The sequence below is a fragment of the Ahaetulla prasina genome, chromosome 1 (assembly GCF_028640845.1).
Source record: "Ahaetulla prasina isolate Xishuangbanna chromosome 1, ASM2864084v1, whole genome shotgun sequence".
NCBI classification, from domain to species: domain Eukaryota; kingdom Metazoa; phylum Chordata; class Lepidosauria; order Squamata; family Colubridae; genus Ahaetulla; species Ahaetulla prasina.
In genome coordinates, this window is record NC_080539.1 from 277,625,320 (window position 1) to 277,649,086 (window position 23,767).

General features: G+C 36.5%; 1 protein-coding gene across 1 annotated transcript in view; it reads right to left on the bottom strand.

The window, feature by feature from the left end:
- Window positions 1-278: 278 nt before the first annotated feature.
- Window positions 279-23,767, bottom strand: part of TCP11L1 (t-complex 11 like 1) — a 32,755-nt gene continuing 9,266 nt past the window's right edge. Inside the window, exons 3-11 of the mRNA XM_058160646.1 lie at window positions 22,143-22,297; window positions 17,127-17,259; window positions 15,368-15,488; window positions 13,275-13,495; window positions 11,513-11,649; window positions 10,579-10,766; window positions 6,010-6,191; window positions 4,767-4,939; window positions 279-3,765 (exon numbers count right to left, since the gene is read on the bottom strand). Of these exons, the coding sequence (XP_058016629.1) occupies window positions 3,557-3,765; window positions 4,767-4,939; window positions 6,010-6,191; window positions 10,579-10,766; window positions 11,513-11,649; window positions 13,275-13,495; window positions 15,368-15,488; window positions 17,127-17,259; window positions 22,143-22,296 (1,518 nt within the window). The 5' untranslated portion in view covers window position 22,297 and the 3' untranslated portion in view covers window positions 279-3,556. The remainder of the gene's footprint in view (window positions 3,766-4,766; window positions 4,940-6,009; window positions 6,192-10,578; window positions 10,767-11,512; window positions 11,650-13,274; window positions 13,496-15,367; window positions 15,489-17,126; window positions 17,260-22,142; window positions 22,298-23,767) is intronic.

A 23,767-nucleotide genomic window follows, 5' to 3' on the forward strand; every position in this document is an offset into this window, starting at 1 on the left:
CTGAATTGAATTTCAGTTCCTTCAGGACTTTTGATCATTCCTGTTCCTCTTTGTCACTTCTTTACAATGTGGGAGTCATTTTAAAAAACCTTGAGTTTTCTAAATAGTTGCCTATTTTAATGCAGCATTTCTCTTTTTGCTTATTAGTGCAGGGATAAAAATTCTAAAGAAAACAATGAAGCAAAACCCAAACCTAAAGCAAGCATTTGTGAAATAAATAACTAAATAGTGAAAATAGAACAGCAAAAATGGAATAAATTATTGGAAAACTACATAGAAGCATTAAAATTATTAATTTATTACAGATGAATTACCATCTCATATTAAAGATGCACAGACAGCATAGATGACAGCAACACTGAGGAAAAACATCAAGCTTGGAATATTAACAATTCAAAAATTCCCATAAACACATACATATTGGACAATTCTGGTAAAATACTAAATTTCCACCAATAAGGGTTTTTTCAAATTGCTTTCTGTCTTAAAGCAATAAAATTGGTGGATGGGTAAATTTAAATATCTGATAATAGTTAAAAATCTGAAGACTAACTGATCTTAATGAAAAAGGTTTAAAGTAAGGGCTAGTTTTCCAGAATTGGTGAGACTGAATGACTAGATTTGGCTTTACCATTTCTGGCCATTCTTTTAATGTTAGAAATACTAGTTTTAAACGGCTTGTTTACATAAAACAAAAACATTTGGACTCCTATTTTTCTTATTAAAATTCTGAGGCATCAAATTTCAAAAGGAAGGGCATTTGCAGGAGCATTCGTTATAAAAAAAACAAAGTTTTCAATGATATATACCAGTGATGGCTAACTTTTTATGTCACTGCATGGTGGCCTGCGTGCCGGAAATGTCATGCAAAACCATCCCGCGAGGAATGTGCAGCCCCGCTGGCCTTCGCATATAGGAACGCTGATACCCAGAAGAGCAGCAGTCTTGCGCATGCGCGAGCCAGCACCCAAACTTCTGGGTTCCAGCATGGATGCGCACCCGACGAACAGCTGGCCATCTTCCAGCTGTTCGGGTGCCAGCCTGCACATGTGTGATGCTCTTCCGGGTTTTGCCGCTCCTGCGTGCACGACAGCCAGCTGACCTCCACGTATGTGTGCATGAACGCAGAAGAGGAGCCAGTGAGGCTGCGGATTCCTCACGGGACGATTTTGCGTGCCACTTGCGGCATGCGTTCCATAGGTTTGCCAACACTGATATATACTGAACATATTGTTGGATTGAAGTAATAATTAATATTAAATGCCAAATCCATTCTTAAACATCTGGCTAATTGTGCAACCAGACATAATAATAATAAAATTTGTATGCCACCCAACTCCCAGCATCTCCGTGCAACTCACAACAATCAACAAAGAAATTACAAAAAAACACAATAAACCAATAAAAAATTGGTTTGGTTATACTGCAGATCAATTATTGTTTCATTTAGAATATGATCAAATATTTTGTTTTTAAGTAATTCTAATCATTAAAAGGATTATTTAAGTGAAAAAACAGAGATCTTTTGCTCTTTGACAACAAAACTCAGTCATATTTAACAGAAGGCAACTAAACATTTGGATCCCATATTGCATCCATCTTTCCAACTAAAGCTTCTCTGCTTTATTATTCCTGTTTTTGAATATAACTTTCATTCTAACACATAACATTTTTTAGTTCAGCTACTTTAATTAATACAATAAATAAATAGAATTTATTTCATTAAACTTCGACACTGGAAAGCAATCCACCAGTAATTCTGCTTCAGAAACCCAGTTATTTTGTCAAAAACCCAGATTGTTTCATGAATTCGCTTTCATGAATTCTTGAAATTAGTTTTTAAGGCAGCCAAGCAAATTTCAATACTTGTGTAAGAAATGAGCTATTTTAACAATCTGTAACATATGAATCATATAAACATAAACCTTTGTGTTTATGTAACATATAAACCAATAAATATTTTGCATCCAACTGAGCAAGAGATATGCATACATAGAAGCATCTTTTTTCCCCTCTGGATTGAGCAGAGTGTCAGATCTGAGCAGGTGAAATTCTGTGCTGCGGGCACAGATGAGACAGAAGTCATTTCTATCAACTACAATCTAGATAGATGAGCACAATAATGCCAATATTTGCAACTAAAATAGCAATTGAACTGGAAGTTTCATATTTCACTAGTAAGGAGGATACAAACTAGGACTTTAATCTGTTTTTTCTTCTAATCTCAAACTTTTATGTAAACGATATTCATTAACATTCAGTGGATTTATCTTACTCAACCGCTTCAGCTTAAAAAAATTTGCTTGCCTTTTTATACTTCATTAATAGAAAACTAAGAAACTAGGAAATTATTTCATTGTTCTCTGAGATTATCATTTTTATTTCCTTCTTAATGTTTAAAACCTCATCCCATTTTCTCGTTACATCTAGTGAAAAGTTCTTATTCAAGGTCTTGTTCGTATTTGCTGCAAAGAAAACCTACACTAATAGAAAACTAAGAAACCGCTCTTTTCAAAAGAGTTCTTGCAGGTCAAAAGAAAAACACTTCCTTGAATCTACAGAACAGCATTCTTATGAATAGGGAAATAAAGAACTGGAAAATATTCTACAAAAATATATGATTTTGACTGAGTATCTGCAGGTACAGAAACAAATGCTATAGAAAACCATGGCTCGCAGAAACACAAAAGAGCCTTGGCTTGCAGAATACATATAAAGTGCTTTAACTACCAATATTCAAACTCTGAATATGTGGAAATTTAAGTTGTAGATTTTAGAACAGGCTTGAAGAACTATATAAAGTACTATATCTATATAAGAACCTGTTAGCATGTAGTTTGCATTATGCGAACAGAATGGTTTTCATAATTACTCTTATATGTTGCCAATGGCCATTATGGCTAATAAAGTTATATACCAAGCTGAAATATTTTATGTATATTATACATAATGATATTTGATCACTGCTACTGAATTATTTGGAAACGTGTTTGGAAAGCTGTTTCTTTAAATGTTTCAATGTTTTTTCAATAGATGAAAGGTAACCACAGTAAGCCAGCAATAATATTCAAGCATAGATTCACAATTCTTTTCCATGTATGATTGCACTTTGACAGAATACAGCAAATCACTTGATTCCTAAATTTATCTGTATTCCTAAACTACTATCTGAAAGGAACAAGTGGAATGCGGTGATGCAAGCCAACCATGCTGGGGAATTCTGTAAAAAGTCCAATTGGAGTACGATCAGCATGATATACTTGCATTTTACCCTACATGCATGAATGTATCTGCCCCAGGTTTTAAAGAGAAGTCTCTGAATAGCAGTGGGCTGTGTAGGAAGAGGTGACCCAGAAGGGTACAGAACATGGCAGGACTGATTGTAGGGATCCTAAATGAACAACTGGTATCTAAAGGAAGCTTTTATTTTCCAGCCCTATAATTTTGACAAAAAAGAGTAAAAGCAGACTAAAACAGCCTTCTGGCCCCCATCTGAATTTCTATTGTTGAGGGACTGCATACAAATGGACTTGGCATTTTTCAGTTTTCTTCACAGCTAAGGAAACTCTTTATTCAATATTTTGCTGAGAATTGCATCATAATAAGGACTGAAAACCAGCTTGTTGTAGTCAACAAGGCGAATATACTTGATAGCAATCTCCTCCAGCTCTCTCTGAATAGGGCCCAATCCACCAAGCACAGGAGGAAGTGATTTCTGATGACCACAAGCAAGGTAATTCTCTAAAAACAACTGGATCCTTGAATCTTGAGAAAAGAAGAGAGTTAATAACACAACTTAAGAAGTCCTAATTTATCTTCTTAATTTATCTAGAGCCAAATTAAACTTATCATATTTTTCGGACTATAAGACGCACCTAAATTTAGAGGAGGAAATCAACAAAAAAAAAGTTTATGGCCTCCGCGCACCCCATTTTTGGGCCTTTTCCACCCTTTTTTCAGCCCATTTTCAAGGCTTTTTCTGCCCATTTTCTAAGCTTTTTTTTGGCCTGATTTTTCGTCTTTTTTGGGGGGGCCATTTTTGAAGCTTTTTTCACCTGTTTTTGAGGCTTTTTTCAGTTTCCCCCCCCCAAAAAAATGGCCAAAAAAGGCCTCAAAAATGGGCTAAAAAAGCCTGGAACATGGGCCAAAAAAAGCCTTGAAAATGGGTCGGGAAAAAAGCCTAAAATGGGTCAAAAAAGCCTCAAAAATGGGCTGAAAAAAGCCAAAAAAAGGCCCCGAAATGGGGCATGCGGAGGCAAAAAAACAGCTGGCAGGTAGGCAGTATTCAGACGCAGACATTTTCACCCCCTTTTGGGAGACAAAAAAGTAGGTTTTATAGTCCAAAAAAATACAGTATGTATCAAATAAATAAAAGGATTCTGCTGCTTTCTGATTCAAGAAACCTATTCCAATAATAAATATTAAAAGTTCCTTCAGCATAATTGTCTTTTTACTCCAAATATCCCAATGCATCTTTGTATTCTAGTCGCATTCAAAGATATAAAATATAAGGATTCATCTGCTGTTTTTTTATATATCTGCAATTATCCCAGGATAAAATCCTTAATCTTTTAAAATCATTTAGCTTGTTCATTTAGTTAAAAGAAATTGTTTATGGATATAAAAGATATGGCCTATCACAAAGGTTATCCCAAATAATTTTCACTTTTTTATAACATTAACATATGGCATATTCTCAAATACGAATATAAACTTGCAGACAATTATAAACGCTGAACAAAACTCATTTTATCCATAATGCGTACCTATCAGTTTGCATACAGCGTTATCAGGATTGGCAAGAGCCTGGATTTGTCCTTTAAGCACAATCACTTTTTCAGATGTAAATGGTGTGAAGCCATGCTGGGAAAGGCAACTATTAACTTCAGCACAAATCTTTTCACTTACAACAGCCAAAGTTTCATCCAAGTTGAAGGAACTAGAGACAAAAGTTAGAAGAATTAAAGAATGATAAAAAGCTTCCATATATTAGAATTGCTCACATGAAACCTTAAAACTGATTTATCTGTCAGCAAAATCATAAGCCTTGCCCAAAAATAAAAACCAATAAGAAGTCCTGAAGAAGAAAAGTGGCATTAGTGGAAACTATGTCATCATTTTTGTGCCTTGTAAATATACGTAAGTAATATTTATTAAGTAAGTAAGCCCTCAACTTACAACAGTTCAAAATTACAACACAACCGAAAAATGTGTCATGACCATTTTTCACACAACTTTTGCAGCATCTATATGATTATGTAATCAACATTCAGATGCTTGGCAACTGGTTCATATTTATGACCATTGCTGTATCCCAAGTCACTTGATCACATAAGCAAAGTCAATGGGAAAGCCATATTCACTTAACAACTGAGTTATTAACTTACCAACCGCAGTGATTCACTTAACAACTTTGGCAAGAAAAGTCGTAAAATGGGACAAAACTCACTTAAATGTATCGCTTAACAACAGAAATTTTAAGCTCAATTGTAGTCGTAAGTTGAGGACTACCTGTAATAGGAAATTAAATTCATAAAGAAATGACAATGACAGAATTTCCTATTCACACTAGGAGTTAATTATGATGGGGGTGGGATTCAAACCTGCATTTTTCAGAATGCACATGTGAGTTCATTGGTACCTTTAGGTTAGCTGGCTGGCTGGAAGCACAGAATCTGTAAGTTTAATAGACCAACTTGGGTAACATTGATGTCAGCTGATTTTAAGCAGAATCCTTATTCCAAGTTAAGAAAAATCTACCAAGCAAATAACATTCCCAATAATTTTAAGGCTTTTTACTATCAAACAGAAGCTGGGGAAACTTCCTGAATCCTTTCAAATAGGTAGGCCTAAACTCGCAGGTTCATGTCAATAGCATTCAGCATTATAAAATAAGACAGGGGTCTGCAAACTTGGCTCTTTTAAGACTTGTGGACAAGTCCACAAGTCTTAAAAGAGCCAAGTTTGCACATCCCTGCCATAAGAGATCAAAATTTGCAAGGTACTCACGGAAGGTGTAGGCCTGTCAGCAATACTTGGATAGCCATTTTGAGTTCGTTGGTAAAAGCTGGCAAATCAGAAAGAGCTGTGCCTGATGCATTGAATGTGACCAGAAGAATAGCACCAATTAGAATAAGCTGATCCAATTCCAGCTGCATTTCCTGGAAACGGCTTTGGTCCATTAAGACAGTCTGCAAAAACATTTTCAGCATAGAAAATGGATCTAAGTTTGGAATATAAAGAATGACAAGGTGTGGTAAGAAAGAAATCTCACAGCCTAACGTAAGTGGGCTTATTCAAAGTTCTTAATATAGTTAACTTCCAAACTATTCTAGGTGCCAGCCTCTCAATCTTTTTGATCTTAAACTACAATATACGTGTATGGATTCCTGTCCAAAAACCTCAATCAACTTATAACTGGCTGAAATTAAACCTTTAGTAAATGCAAAGCTTTCAGAGAAGTAAAAAAGTAAAAAGTAAGAAGAAAAGCTAATGTAAAATTACACAAGACCAACGGATCAAATGTTGTATAATTCCTTCTGATCAATTACTATTATATCTCAATTCAAGATCCACTTCTCTATAACGTCCCATTGAGTTTCTTCAATTAAAAATTATGAGAAAGTTGAACCCTGCCCGGTTCATAAAAGGTATTGGATTCCACCACCTATCTCGATGCTGTAAATCTGCTGTAATTAAATCATTCTGTGCAAAGTTCATACCAATGAACTGAATGTTCCAGTTTTTAATTAGCTGGTTTTTAAACTACGGTATGGGAAGGAAACCAATATAGATAAAAATTTCTCATAAATCAAGACATGCCATGTGTATCAAAATATATCAATCACAACAACTGGTGGGTCATTCAAACATTATTTACAGCAGTTTCTGTGACTGATACAACTCATAAATTATGGGTTTAACTTTAAAATCCTAGGTAGTTTGGGACCACAACCTTTGTCTTATATAATCTAAACCATATTCTAAGAACTGATTCATGCAGTAAGCATTGTATTTGTTTACATGCATATGCCTAAGACAAAGTGTCATTTTGGTAATAGCTCAAAACTGAGCTGAACTGAAAAAGCTTCCTGGAACAAAATACAAATGAAATGTCTTCAAGGAAAAATGAAGTCCAGTTGCCTCTTGAAAAAATACATTTGGAACAACTCAAAACTAAATTCTCTTCTCATTTATTCCAATGTTGAGGTCCTTGTCAGTAACTGCTCAGGTATTACATAGCAGCTTCTCAAATAATTAGTAAGCTTACTGATACCATGTTTCCCTGAAAATAAGACCCTGTCTTATATTTTTTGAACCCTGAAATAAGTGCTTGGCCTTATTTTCAGGGATATCTTATTATTTTGGGGCACGTGGAGCAAGACGGGGCTCCTCTTGCCGTCTTACCTGATTTCCAGCTGTCTCCCTAACCCTAACCAGATGCAATGGCAGGGACTGGCTGCGCATGCAGTTAAATATTTTTGGGGAGGGCTTATTATCAGGGGATGTCTTATTTTAGGGGAAGCAGGGTATTGCTATTAAATTGCCTCAATTTTGTGAAGCAGGGGTGGGTTCCAAATTTTTTTACTACCGGTTCTGTGGGCATGGGTTATTTGGTGGGTGTGGCTTGGTGGTCATATGACTGGGTGGGCGTGGCCAATTTGAAGTCACTCAGGGCAAGGTGGGGCGGCACCTTGCTGTGAGTGACATCAAGTTGGCCACGCCCACTCAGTCACATGACCAATGCTGCAGAGACAGGGCGATTTCTCCCTGGGGACAGCCAGAGCTTGCGAAGGGACACACACACAAACACACACAATACAACACAACACAACAGACTCACACATAATGTAAAAGCAGCTGGACTTCACCCAAAATGGCCCCTGCAACAAGCAGGAACCTCACACAGCCACAAAAAGCTCAAAAACCAACTTTCACACTTTACACACAAACAACACAACTGACTCTCTCTCTCTCACACACACACACAATGTCACATACAACTTTGTGAGATTTGTGTGTTTGTGTAGTTAGAGTGAAACACTAAAGAAACACACCAAATCTCAGAAAGCTGCACAAATATTTTATTATTTTATTTATATTTTTTAAATCAAGGGTCTCCAACCTTAGTAACTTTAAGGTTTGTGGACTTCAATTCCCAGAAATCTTCAGCCAGCAAAGCAGTTGCTCACTGAGGAGATGGATTCCAGGCAGGCAGATTCAGTTGCTACCTGATGCAACTGATGAAAAACATGGCTTTGCCAGCTCGAAAGGAACAGTAATAAGATAAGTGAGGAGGGGGCATTAGGAGGGCCAGAGGGAAAAAAAGATTTTAAAAGGCTCCTCTGAGGATCCCAGCTGAAGTTGCCTAATGGCAGCCCAGAAGCTCTTAACTCAGCTGGGATCGCCAGAGGAACCTTTTAAAACCTTTTGTTTTAACAACCTCTTCAGCTGATCATCAGAGGTTTTTTTTTTTACTTTTAAAAGCCTTTTTTTGACTGAAGAAAAGATGCTTTTAAAAGTAAAAAAACCCAAACCTCTGATGATCAGGGAACCAGTTCGAGGGCATGGCCAGCCAGCCATTACTACCGGTTCTTCTAACGCCAGAAGATTTTTACTACCGGCTCTACAGAACCGGAGCGAACCGGGAGCAACCCACCACTGTTGTGATGGCTCTTTCTCAAAACTCCAAGAAACACAATAATAAAAAAGCAATTAGTTCTCTATGAAAATAAAGGATCCAGTATCAATGTTATCTATATGCCATTTCACATAGGTTTGCTGTCTAACGAGTACTAATTATTTTTCCAGGAGGAAAAATTTATTTATTAGATACATATTGCGCCTTATTTTTTTATTTAAAAAAAATAATTTTATTACAGATTTTAGAGCAATAAAAGATACAAATTAGAAGGAAAGAGAAAAAATGCAAGAAAAAGAAGCATAAAAAGAACTCCCACCTAAGTGACTTCCCGCCCTCTTCAATGCAAGTATAAACAATTCTACTGTACAACTTCTTTGCCTCTTACCTAATAAATATAAAACTCTTAATCAGTAGTGGGTTTCAATTTCGGCCGCTACAGGTTCGCTCATGGGTGCATGCGCAAAGACATCTGGGCGGGTGGGTGGAGCCTCCTGCTACCAGTTCCCCCGATACAGGGTGAACCGGTAGCAACCCACCACTGTTCTTAATCCCATAAACTATCTCTTAACAATAGTAAAGTCAAATATGTAATGTCTTTTTCAATCCAGTTATCAGCAAAAGATCCAAACAAAGCTCTAATGTTTTTCCTTTACAAAAGACAAACTCTACTACACATTCTAAATAGCGAATTATCCTGTTCAATATATGTTCCATATCTCCACTCTAACTCATAAGCATATCCACATTTTCACAAATATATAATTCCAGCATAATATAAAAGACTAAAATTTAACATAAAATCAAATAATTTCTCCCTTCAAAAAAAAGCTCTCCAAACTTCCTTACTTTGAAGGAAAAAAAAGAAAAAAATAGTTAAATGCAAAATCAGTTTAAATACTATCAAGTTAGGATTATATAAAGTAACTATAGGGGGAAAGACTTTTATTCATAGTAAGGTATGTCCAGAATCATTTGATAGTGAAATAGGTGGCTTTAAATTTAATAAATACAAAAATAAAAACGTAAGCGAATCCAGAGAAGAGAAAAAGTGAGAAAAGAGAGTATCTTCTCTTGACAACCTCTTGTGAGTTTTTGTACTCTTCTCCATAGGGGAGTCCTTGAATATTTTATTCTGCTAGTGATAGCTGACTCTAGGGGATGGTGCTCATCTCCGTTTGACACAAGGACTTTAAACGTTTCCATAATCATGTTCAGCATGACATCACAAAATGCAGTTACTTTCCCACTGAAATGATACCTATTTATCTACTTGCATTTGCATGCTTTGGAACTGCTAGGTTGGCAGAGCTGGGATGAAAACAAGAGCTCAACCCATCGCGTGGTACTTGGTTCTTGAACCTTTCCAGTCATGAAACCCAGCATCTTAACTAGTGGTGCTATTCAGCTGGTTCTATCCAGTTTGGGTGAATCAGTAGTAGCAGCTGCGGGAGGTTCCACCTACCCTTCCTGATGTCATCATGTCCCGTTTCTGATGCTCTGCGCATGCGCAGAAGGTCCTGTGCATGCGCAGAGGTGGTGCGTGCTCCCATTTGCGAACCGGTAGCAAAGGTAAGTGAATACCACCCCTGATCTTAACCACTGAGCCATCACACCACCTCTCCATAGCTATCCTAAAAATAAAATGGAGGCGTTTCAAAGAAATGGGGTTTTCTATGCCTCCTCTAAGAACCTAAGAGCAGGAAAGAAGACATGATTCTCCTGTACACCCAATAAAGAAATAGATCGATTTTCTAGAGGTAAATACTCTTTCCCCATCATTACCCACTCACATCTAGGATAATGCTTTCTTTCTTGGATTAAATTCTTCATTGCCTTAACAGGAGGGGTTAAGAACAAGGCTGATTTAAAATCTGTCCTAAGATTCCACACATTTCTGTTGTTATCTAGATTTCAGAAATTACAGATATAGTTACTTCTGGAAAAGGTTTCTGCAGATGATTCCACTTGAGTAGCTGGATATATGCATGATTTTGTACAGCAACAGGACTCAGTGCCGGAACTCTACTGGGTGAGGCAGCACCATTATTACTAGCACAGGCAACTTTGGACTGTAGATCAACCATGGCTTCTTGCAGCCATTCAGTCACAAAATCTAAGGAATCTTTTAAAGAGAGATAGATAGAGGTTTTTTTCATTCAGTCATTACTCCACCAATTTATTTATCCATTTAAAATAAACCTATACTGCCTTTCGAGAGTGAGAGACTCATCATGTGCTTCAGAACCATCTCCAATAGCTCATATCCAAAAAAATACTGATAATCTCTCAAATCCAGGTTATCACACAGACCTAGCCCCATACAGGAACCAGGAAGGGCTTAAATCAGGTCCACAAGTAGAATGGATGATATATTGAAGTTATCATAAAATTGGCAGGTACCACCATTTCTTATGCCCATGTAGTTATTCATTATCATAACTAAAACACTTGAATAATTATGCCATTACTGTCCATTTTCCCAGGGCATTTATTGTACAATCATCCAACACAAGAGAGAAATTCCACTTTGGGGAATAGCTGCCAGATTTACATAGCAAAGCCCAAGAAATCTGGTATAATTTTTTTATTTGGATCTATGATATATAAAGATTTGGGAAACAGCACTGACTATGCAGGCATTTGGTGGTAGGCTTTTATTTGTTTTGACCTGCATCATTTTGGATTGGGAGGGAAACAGGGATTTGGGGCATATTTTATGGAGTTTTTTATTTGATATTCTTTTGATTACGAACAGTTAAGTAAGTTGCTAAAAAATGAAACTGAATATTCATGCTGAATCTACTTCATAATTTCCATTTTAACAATGTAAGTGTATCATTTAGTAAAGGAAGGCAAGAAAAATCATACTTGGCTGTTTTTCATACAGTTCCTGAAATTTCTTTCTTTCATATTCTACTGACTGCTGCATTAAATGTGGCCTAATGCTACTGACAGCAAAATTAGCCATGTCCATTTTCATCAAATCCAACACGGAAAAAATTGCTCTGCAAAAAATAAAAAGACATTAAGCTTTTCAAAATTTAGTCATACTTTTAAAAAATACAGCAAGCCTTGAACAGTCAAGAAAATTAACTAAGTCAAAAGGAAAAGAAGAATTAGTCTTTTTTCAAGGAACGTTTATGGAAATAACAAAGTATTCCAATAGTACTTACATCGGAATAATGTTTTACATAGTATCCTTATTACAAAGGCTCACTAGAAGTTCTGATCTGAAGTTCCCATAATATAGAAATATATCATGTTCAGCCTTTGTATTTGGAAATTACTGTATGAGATTTGAATTACATCTGAGAGATACCAGATTGAGAAAACTTCATTATTTTACAAATGATCTTTAAATTGCAATCTTACATCTATTCTCTGGGGAGAAAGTTCCGTTGAATCAATTTGAACTGATTTCCGAAGAAAGGTAAATAGCATGATTTTATCCATACTTATTATGATAACTGTTGCCCAGTTCCTACTGATAACATATGCCCACCTGAGAGCAATACCACTTCTGAATGCCAGGGAAGAGGATCTGCGGTGATGAAATGCTACCCATCAGACAATTCCTTCTACACAGAAAAATGGCATGTAATGCAAAATCCCAAGCTAGTGGGGTTCCCCCCAACAGGTGGGGCTTTTTTTCTGGAAGGAATCCATATTTATAGTCAGAGGAGGCTTTAAATAAGAGAACTCACTGGGAAAGAAAGAGACGTATTTCAAAACATCACTCACAAACAGAGATGAACGTTGCACTCCTGAGCTTATCTGGAAAAGGACACTTAGCCCTTAGGATACACATTCTGGGGAAAAGAGGTTCAAACAATTCACAAAGAGGCCACTATTATGAATTCATTCATAAATGAAGTCATGGATTTTATTTCGTTTGCAAGGTTCTGCATGATAATCTCCCATTTCTTTACCTTAAACCTGATTAACGAAACTGTATCAATTTTTACAGGTAGTCCTCAACTTACGACAACAATAGAGCCCAAAATTTGTGTTGCTAAGTGAGACATTTGTTAAGTGAATTTTGCCCCATTTTATGACCATTCTTCACACATTTGTTAAGCGAATCACTGCAGTTGTTAAGATAGTAACATGGGTTGTAAGTGAATCTGGTTTCCGGTTGACTTTGCTTCTCAGAAGGTTGCAACATGACACCAGGGCACTGCGACTGTCATAAATATGAACCAGTTGCCAAGCACCTGAATTCTGATCACATGACCACCAAGATGCTGCAATGGTCGTAAGTATGAAAAACGGTCATAAGTCACTTTTTTAATGCTGTTGTAACTTCAAGTGGTCACTATGAAATGCTGTAAATTGAGGACTTTCTGTACTTTGTTAGGATCTGCTATAAGGGGCTTGAACTTTCACCTTAAAGAATTGGAAATAAACCTTACTGCAAAACACTACAAGAATTATCCTTAGCCAAAGAATAATCTTCCTTTATTATTCCAAATTTCTTCACTCTTAACATAATGTCCCCAATAAAAAGCAAAGAAGAAAATATATTCAAGTAGTCCATATAGAATTTAATGCCTATTAAAATGACGCCGCTTTTTAAGCCATTTTGAACTGAAGACTTATTCATTTTTTTTTTCTTTTCCCCCTCTAGCACCTGAACAGGGGAACAATTTCATGAATGTCTTTCAACTTCTGGATTTCTTCATCTCTTGCTGGAGCGCAGAGTGTCCCCATCATTCCAATGATGAATTCTGCCAGCTTAGAAATGTCAAGGGCACCATTCTCAGCCTCCTGTTTTATCAGCTCCAGATCAAGAGCTTCGGTAATCTGATTTCTTAATCGAGTATGGCCAGGCAGCAAAAAAGACAAGAGAGTCTGAAAGAAAGTAATGTCTTTTTTATTAGTTCCTAGTTCTAATTACACTGCTGTCATCAGCATTCAAAAATAAAAACCACTACAGTACAACATTATGTTACTATGAAAAGTGGTCATATAAAAATATAAGGTCAAATGATTTTAGGTTTCAGAGTTTTATTTATTGAAATCGGACATTTAATAATAATAATAACAACAGAGTTGGCAGGGACCTTGGAGGCCTTCTAGTCCAACCCCCTGCCCAGGCAGGAAACCCTACACCATCTCAGACAGATGGTTATCCAACATTTTCTTAAAAATTTCCAGTGTTGGAGCATTCACAACTTCTGCAGGCAAGTCGTTCCACTTATTAATTGTTCTAACTGTCAGGAAATTTCTCCTTAGTTCTAAGTTGCTTCTTTCCTTGATCAGTTTCCACCTATTGCTTCTTGTTCTACCCTCAGGTGCTTTGGAGAAGAGCCCGACTCCCTCTTCTTTGTGGCAACCCCTGAGATATTAGAACACTGCTATCATGTCTCCTCTAGTCCTTCTTTTCATTAAACTAGACAACTAGACATACCCAGTTCCTGCAACCATTCTTCATATGTTTTAGCTTCCAGTCCCCTAATCATCTTTGTTGCTCTTCTCTGCATTCTTTCTAGAGTCTCAGGATCTTTTTTTACATCGCGGCGACCAAAACTGAATGCAGTATTCCAAATGTGGCCTTACCAAGGCATTATAAAGTGGCACTAACACTTCACGTGATCTTGATTCTATCCCTCTGTTTATGCAGCCCAGAACTGTGTTGGCTTTTTTAGCAGCTGCTGCACTAAAAAAGCCAACATTTCTGCAACATTCAAGATGGAGTTGAATATAGATTTTTGCTCCATTGTTCTTTTAAAGTCTCTTGAATAGCTTAATTGGGAAAAATTGGAAAAAAAAGCAAATGAAAGTTAAGCAATTCTCTTTCTGTATGTCCTATGTTTTTTGGAACACTTTTCTCTCCCAATATCATGCTACAAAGAAGCAGTGAATAGAATTTCAATTTGGTAGGTAAAGGCTTATCTAAAAGGTTATAGCCATTATACAGCCAAATCGAAAAATCTTGTTCAGTCAAGTGGCAGCATAGAATGACCAGCGTAATGACTCAGTAGTGTCGGGTCATAAACCACATAATTGGAAAATAAAAAGTCCTAGTACATTCATTTTAGAGTGATGTATGTCAGATCTTAAAGCAACAAAAGGTATTGCAAAACTACAAATAAAGGATTTGCATCACCCACCCATGTTTCTAAAGCACAAGAAAACAAATAGATCATGGTTTTAAGAAAGTAAAAACGTTCTTTAATGGATCAAACTAGAGTTCATCTAACTCAGCATACCATATTCCACAGTGTTTCAAAATCTGCATCTGAATATCAAAATGGGAGACAAAGACCCAATTTTACATCTTCATTGGGTATTCCATGTACGCTACTCCATTGTTTTTAAAAACTGTAGTACTTTAAGAGTACTAGTAACGATGTAAATGGGATTATTTGGAAGATAACATATAAATTGTCCTTGCTTAACGTTCAACAACCATTTGAAGTTACAATAGCACTGAACAAAGGGACTTATAACCAATCCTCAAAGTTCTGTCTGTCACAATGTCCCCACAGTCACAAACAAAATTTGGACTTTTCATATTTATGACCACCTCCTGCTGCCGCTCCTGTCCCCCACACTGGCTGACTTTGGAGCTCACTAATTGTACAACTCAAAAAACTTTGGAGCTCACTAATTGTACAACTAAAGTGTATATAGACTGCTGCTACTTCAGTTATTTTTAAATAATTAGATTTGCAGACAGACAGGAAACATTCAAATGACAACAAATATTTTCTATCTTACCTCTTTAATTTCTCCTACAAGTTTAATTGCGTGATCGTATGAAGGGGGTTTTTCTTTTAACTGTGCTTCCAAGCAATCCCAAAAAGCTTTGTGGACAATATCTCTTACTCTTTTTTCAAGACTGGTAAGCAAAATGAAGTTAAATAAACGAAAACATAACATTAATATAAAAATAATCAGTATATGGGACTTAGAAGAAAAGCAGCTCTGATGTGCGATTAATTGAGAAACACATTATAAGAAAGGCATGGGTTTCTTTCTGTTGCCAACCAACCCACAAAGATTATGTATTAAAGGGGGAAATCACAACGGAGAAGAAAAAGGCAAGATAATTTCTTTGATTATGATGGCAGTAAAAAAAGTCAGCAGGTTTTATTATTCATGCATACATACATACATACATACATACATGGAAGGGAATGGCTGCCAGAGAAGCTGAAAAGCTTCAATTAACCCAGGTTTTGAAAGCTCCATGTATTATGTAACAAACAAGCTCCCATAAGAGTTGTTTGCTTTTATCCCATACTTGTCTCTATATGAAATTCCATTTTAAAAAAGCATATGACCTTTTCACTGTTGTTGGCAGTTGCTAGAACAATAAAATGTGCAATTGAAAAGAAATAATGTAATGCTTGGCCTGGTTTGGGAGACAGAACTGTGGAAGATACCACCTATAAACAGAGTGGCGCAACTTGGAATACATGTGTTGGAAGAAACATCTGGTTCAATTCCAAGTGGGGAAAAAGACATTGGAAACATGGAGGCTGGTTGGAAAGAAGGTTTATTGAGGGACAGGACCACATGGGTTTGAAGTCCTGGACAGCTGACCACATGGAGTAGAAAGTGAGAGGTATTTATACCCTCTCTTGGGCTTTGAACTTGAGCTTCCTGTTCCTGTGGCAAGAGCATGTATTCTATTGGTTGCTGTCAGACTCCTATGTGGAATTATGTTTGTCTGAGTCAAGTCTGGTTGATCTTGGGCTGATGTAATGTCCCCAGGTGATTTCACAATGCAGTGAGCCCTGCTGCTAGATAATCCTATAATGTCCTAGAGGGTCATGTCTTAATCCCATCACTATGGAGATGGAGGTCTTTTGTCTTGTAGATAGGATGGCCCAGTCCTTCCCAATGTGTACCAAAATATCTACTGGGGGCAGAGAGCTAGGTTTCTGTTTCCTTTAAGATTTTTATTTCTCTTTTAGAGGAAATATTTTATCCTGCCTTTTTAATATTTCCTAAAATATTTCATTCTTCTAGGTGGGATAGGTGCTAATTTTCTACACATGATTTTAGAGATTTTTATCATTCTACATGAAATCATTCATGACAACTATTCTTTCTTCTGCAAAGCTATCAAAACTTTGGCACGACTTGCCTAATTTTGACTGTGTTTTAATAACTGATACAATACTTGTGTTGTTTATTTACTCTGTGCTTATGAAATACAGTGTGTATTTCATAAGTATTGTATTTTTGCTGTTGTATTTTAAAGAAGTATTATGTCCTAATATATTTTCTTTCGGTCCTAAAATTTCCATGGGTATTCTTCCATAAAAGAAAAATATGCTCTCTTTAAGACTGAGTCTAATGGACTGTAGATGATTTTTTAAAAACCTTCCATATTAAGCATGTTGGAAATTTATTTCATAACTGCAGTAGTGACCTCACTTTTGGAGCCACTGGTCATGCTTCTTTTCCTTTAAGATTATGAGCTATAGCCTAGCTCTAGAATTTTTTCAACCCATAACAGGCCTCTTACCTGTTTTCTGGCAAGTCAGTCGGCTTAATCTGAAAACCTCCATTGAGAACAATCTCATGGGCCAAGGCCATGTTTGTAACACCTTTTGCTGTATCCATCAGTTCCTCCACTGACACAAACTGAGCAGGGCTAGCTGTGGACAAAGGAAATACGCTTCAGCAAAGTATATCCTTCTAGTTGAACATACAATCTGATCATTTCAATCAAACTATACAGTACCTGATGCTGTAATATAATCATGTATTATACATATGTACCCACCATGTGTATTCCCTTTCAAAATAAAGAATCCTTATGCAACGTGGCGAAGAAAACTAAGAAACGCTATGTAAAATTTTTCTTTTTTATTAACTGATATAATTTATCCCAATCTTGTTATGCCAACATCATTCATACCTGTCAACACATTTCTGCTTTTGCAAATCATCCTAGTTTTTAATCATATCTACATAGTAATTCACAATCCTTAGCTCTTAAAATTTCTCACTACTTGTTGTGTCTTCAGCCCCCGAGCCTGGCCTCCTGGCAGAGAGTGACTCAGAGAATGAGGGGGAAGAGCCGACAGGGCTTCCCTCTGCAGGACCTTCCTCTCTGGCTCTGCTCCAGGTCGCAGAGGCAGGCAGGTGGAGGAGATGATGAGGCCTCTTTCTCCCGCACCTTCCCCCTCCCAGGAAATGCCTCAAGACGCAGCTGCTGACAATCAGTCCTGGTTAAATCCCAGTCATCGCAGAAAGGAGAGGCAGGAACAACAAAAGGGGTGGGGCAGGCCTAGAGAGTGCTGAGTCACAGAGCCACACCCACAGGGTATAAAAGCAGGAGGAGCTGCTTCTATAGCTTCTTGTGACGGACAAAAACTGACTCTTGGAAACTTTGGCTGCAATATTTTGAGATTAAGACTTTGGCTTCTGTTTATTTCTGAACTGCAATTACGCTGGCCTGAGGAGATAAGAGAACTTGGCAGGCAATTGCAGGTGCGTTGCCAGAACTGATATCTGTCGTCGGAGTAAATTGCTGGCAGATATAGTCAGCTCGCGTGTCTGCTTGGTTGTGGTTGGTGGTTCAGAACACTACTCTAGTTTTAAAGGGTGTTATAAACTCCACATACAAACATGTTCTTGTCTTCTTTTTTCTCTCATCCCACTCACTTTTTCTTCATGTATTTGTTGTGCAATTGGATCCTCATTCACTCTTTATATATGATCAAATTATTTCAGATCTAGCCTGCACATTGTTGCCAGGCATAAAGCCACTTGACGCTTCTCAAATTTTGCTCAATTGCTCAATTTGCTCAATTGGAAATTGTGAGAAGAACCTTCCTAAACATACTTAGATTACTAATGTTTACGTTAATCTTTTGTATGAGAAAACCATATAGGCATTCTTCCAATCTTCATGTACAGATACAACCTTCACATATGTTAAAAAAACTATACTGCCATTAATAAACAAAGCACATCCAAAGTTAACATTTTATCAGTTAAAGCAGCTGAACGAGCATCCTTACCATTTTTCAGCATTCTCACGGTACTTAAATTATTTTTCATAACTTTCTCTGCTTGGACACTTTTATAGTTCCTTTCAATTTCACTCTCTGACATATCGCTATCATTCCCCTTCAAATCTCTAATTTTTTTCACTTTGCTTTCAACTCATATTATTTTATCATTTTTATTCTTAATGTATTGAAGGTCTCATCTTTAGCCTTTTTCACCTACTTCTAAAACAAGTTTCTTATTCATATCCAAAACACTTCACATTTTTTTCAGCTATTTGTTGCTTCTTCTGAATACTCTTTGGAACTATTTTTATGTGTGTGTGTAACCATAATGCACAAATACTGTGTATAGCATACAAAAATACATTCAGAAATGCTTTTTCCAACCTCATTTTTAATATCATTCTCTTATTATTTAGCTACTTCTTATCTAGCTATTTGTCTGTCTGCTTGCATGCCTATCTGCCAAATTCCCCATGTTTCTATGGCACTCTGTCAAATAATTATTTTCATGCTGTTGTAAGCAGCTTGAATATCATCCTTTCTTTTTTTTTACTTATCATTCATTCTGTTGGGAGATTCATCTATTTTTTGATACAGGACTAATACTTTCTGTTCTTATAGTCATTTTATTTTCATTCTCATTTCTTTATTTTCCTATTTTCTCATGTCTATTTTCACCCCAAACCAATTCTCGATTTTACCAGATAACAATCTGTCTCATTCTAAGCCTCTTGTGAACGTCTCTCAATGCAATTCCTTAAGATTTTTATAGGGAGTGAAATGATGAGGATAAAGCCCCATGGGGAGAAAAGATGGGCTCAATGAGCAATCACCCAACCACTGCTTTATCAATATTTACTTCATATTTATTTGTATCCCACCTTTATAATTTTTACAAGTTAACTCAAAGCAGCAAACATGTCTAACACACCTTCCTCCTCCTATTTTCCTTACAAAACAATTCTGTGAGGTAAGTTGGGCAGAGAGAATGATAATGGTAGATTACAAAACTAACAAATAAATTATAGACATTAATGCAGCTGAATCCAGCAATTTAAGTATAGTCTGAAATGTTTCATGTGTTAAAATTCCTAAGAACTGATCATGTTGTACCAATATTTTGGGTATTAGAAGGAAAATACAATCCAAGTACAGCATGTTAAGTATAAGGAAGTCTTTATGAAGAGCCGTGGTGGCACAGTGGTTGGAATGCAATATTGCAGGCTGACTCTGCCCACTGCTAGGAGCTTGATCCTAACCGGCTCAAGGTTGACTCAGGCTTCCATCCTTCTGAGGTCAGTAAAATGAGGACCCAGATTGTTGGAGGGAATAGTCTGACATTGTAAACCACTCACAGGGTGCTGTAAAGCACTATGGTGCGGTATATAAGTCTAAGTGCTATTGCTATTAATACCAAGAAGCCTTTAATTATGATGTTGATATAGTTCTAACAGAATCCAATTCAAATATTCCATATTCCATCCACAGAAGATTAACTTCACAACCTCTGAAATGAAAAAAAAATCTGGGTTACTATGAGTGGTTTTCCTGGGTGTAAGCATATAGGAAAAACCCTTCCATACTTCCACCTCTCACAATACTTGACAACACAGTATCAACAGTAGAAACCTTCAAATTTCTGGGTTCTATCATATCGCAAGATCTCAAATGGACAGCTAACATCAAAAACATCATTAAAAAAGGACAACAAACAATGTTCTTTCTGCGCCAACTCAGTAAGCTCAAACTGCCCAAGGAGCTGCTGATCCAATTCTACAGAGGAATTATTGAGTCTGTCATTTGCACCTCTATAACTGTCTGGTTCGGTTCTGCAACCCAACAAGAAAAACACAGACTTCAGAGGATAATTAGAACTGCAGAAAAAATAATTGCTACCAACTTGCCTTCCATTGAGGACCTGTATACTGCACGAATCAAGAAGAGGGCCGTGAAAATATTTGCAGATCCCTCACATCCTGGACATAAACTGTTTCAACTCCTACCCTCAAAACGACGCTATAGAGCACTGCACACCAGAACAACTAGACACAAGAACAGTTTTTTCCCGAAGGCCATCACTCTGCTAAACAAATAATTCCATCAACACTGTCAGACTATTTACTGAATCTGCACTACTATTAATCGTTTCATAGTTCCCATCACCAATCTCTTTCCACTTATGACTGTATGACTACAACTTGTTGCTGGCAATCCTTATGATTTATATTGATATATTGATCATCAATTGTGTTGTAAATGTTGTACCTTGATGAACGTATCTTTTCTTTTATGTACACTGAGAGCATATGCACCAAGACAAATTCCTTGTGTGTCCAATCACACTTGGCCAATAAAATTCTATTCTATTCTATTCTATTCTATGTACGTACCATTTTTCATCTCATTTCTGAAAAAACATGGTCGCAAAAAAAATGAAGGAAAGGAAGTTGAAATGTTGGAGCAAAAAATTATATTATTCTTATTATGGTTGGTTGCACAGTCAGGCAGGTGTTTGGACTTAATTTGGCATTTTTATCAATGTATTGATTATCATTATTATTTTCATTATCATAGCCATGCTTTGAATAAGAGTTAATGGCAAATAGAGATTAAGGATAAACAAAGAGCCATCTGTGCAGGATGAAACAGAAATGCGACTGCAAAATAGAATCAGCATTTAGATCTTACTTCAGAAAATCTCCCAGATTGGAAGACTGAAGATTGGACAGTTTTATGTTAGCCAGACATTAGCTTGCTAGTTAGTTTTTTAAAAAACATTTATTCGGACATGATACAGTATCATAGCAAAGGTTCTAATGTATACATAATACATATTAAATATGTGTTTAGTTTAGTTAATTTGTGATCAAGACCAAAATATCAAACACAATATAGTCAGAAAAAAAAACCCAAAGGGAAACACCTTCCTCAGGAAATTAATATTATCAACCATCAAGGCAAAGATAAATCTGCCAGTAGAATGCTGCCAAAATTAATTTCAAAGCTGTCATATAACAATTATAATCAAACAATCATAGCAAGCCCTATACATTTCTGCAGGCATTTTTTTAATTCTAACCAAACCAAGCAAGAAAGTAGTAGGAGCAGAATTAATTCAGAGCACTGTAGTTGATTAAACGGGCAATGCAACAGAATGTCCAAGAGTAACTTGATCAACCTGTTTGAGCAAAGGCCCAGGAGACCTAGTAGTGGCATACTGTTGAATCTTCCCTCCAGGAACAAAAATGGCAAGGCATTTAATCTGGCTAATGAAAGGATTTTTCTATAGAGAAATTAGGTAAAGAAAAGTTCCCACCATTGCTCCACTCCCTATGCAGGTCCAGGTAATTTTCTTGGAAAACACTTTCATAGTGAGTAGTTTCTGAGATTTTTTTGAGGTGTGGGAGATGTTCCATTTATCAGAAGAAGGCTACAAAGATATATAGAGCAGAAGGAAACTTGCGAAAAAATCATTTTGCTTGTGATAAAAAGCATTCTATCGGAATAATCTTGCTTACCCTCAGATTTGTTGCTTCTACTAGGACTTGGTGTGTTCTGTCGAATCTTCTTTCGGACACACTGTTCTGCATTGTCCACATGGTCCTGTTGATTATCCTGTGGCACATCTGATTTTCCCTCAGTTACATTTGGTATATTTGGATCCTGAGACATCCTCAATTTTGGCAGTTGAGAAAGATGGAATTAGACTTATCCATATAATTTTACCACTGCTGTCAAATTCTATACTAAACCATTATTCAATACAAATTTGCATCTACCATTACTGATGTAATCTAATTTTTAAAGGTGAGAAAAGTAGCATATTAAAATAACACTCTAGCAGTTATAATAATCATAATTCAATTTCTTTTAAAAAATCATCATGATATATTTGATTCTTCAGATTAAGAATTACATGTATGGAGCATACTTATTTAATAAGCACACTCACACACAAGCTGGATTAAGTTTTTTGTTGGTGAACAACGAAATCCTAGGATTGCTTTCAAATGAAACTAACAACCATAGATAGACACAGTGGGGAAAAAGAGAATTGCACAAGATCTTTATGTTTTAGTTTCTCCCCCCCTATTTTTCGTTTTGGAGTAGGGAACCTTAAATCCTATACCACCTTATTTTGAGATATATGCAGTATCCAAGACACCAAGTGATAAAATAGGCAACATTCATCACTCAATGAACTTATGCCATACTAAAGTAATATTCTGTGAAGTAAATGTTCTGAAGATCAAACAAAACACAGAATTAACTTTAAAGCCAAATGGCAATGTGTTATTGGCTATGGACCAAACTGATTCCAATTGAACTAGAACAACATATTACGCAATAGCATCTCTCATCCCTGCAAGAGGAATTCCTGCCTAGGTCTTGTCTCAGACTTTTAATTAAATATTCATCTAGTTGTCCAAAACATAAATAATTACAGTCTCTCTGAGTGCACTGACTGCTAATGGAAAGACAAAATCCTTTTTGCAAGGCACCAATTTCCCAGCAGAGTGTGAAGGAGTGTGCTTTTGTCATCTTTCTGCATCCAGCACAGAATGAAACAAAACTTATCCCTTGCTGCATTTCCATGCTGGCTAGGGAGACAGCAGCACCCTGCCTTGTGTATAAATTGCAAACCAACAGATAAGATGCTAAGGAAAAAGAGATGGACATATGACCAACCTGTTGTGCTTTGATTCCAAAAGAATATCTGGCATGGCTGTACGCATAACACAAAGACATACTGACCAGCAACATACAAGCATATCTATCTCTCTGCCATCAGAGAAAAGGACAGAAGTTGTTCTTATGGATAGTGAGCACCAAGCAGGCCAATGCAATACTATATTTTTCTATACATTGTTTACTTGTTTTATTGTAAGCAGCCCTGAGTCACGTATATGAGACGGTCAGCCATATAAATTTAATAGTAAATAAATAAAATTTCCACCAATCTGTTGGATTTCTTGTTTACAGTTACTGTTTATTTTTTTATTCTTTTTTATTCAAAAGTAACTGGCAAAGGAAGGATAGCCTATCAATCTTTTCTACTCTATAATGATGACTGAACTGATCTACATTTATATTTGCACGTGGAGCTGTGAATATTTTAAGCTTAAAAGTTATCTGTTATGAC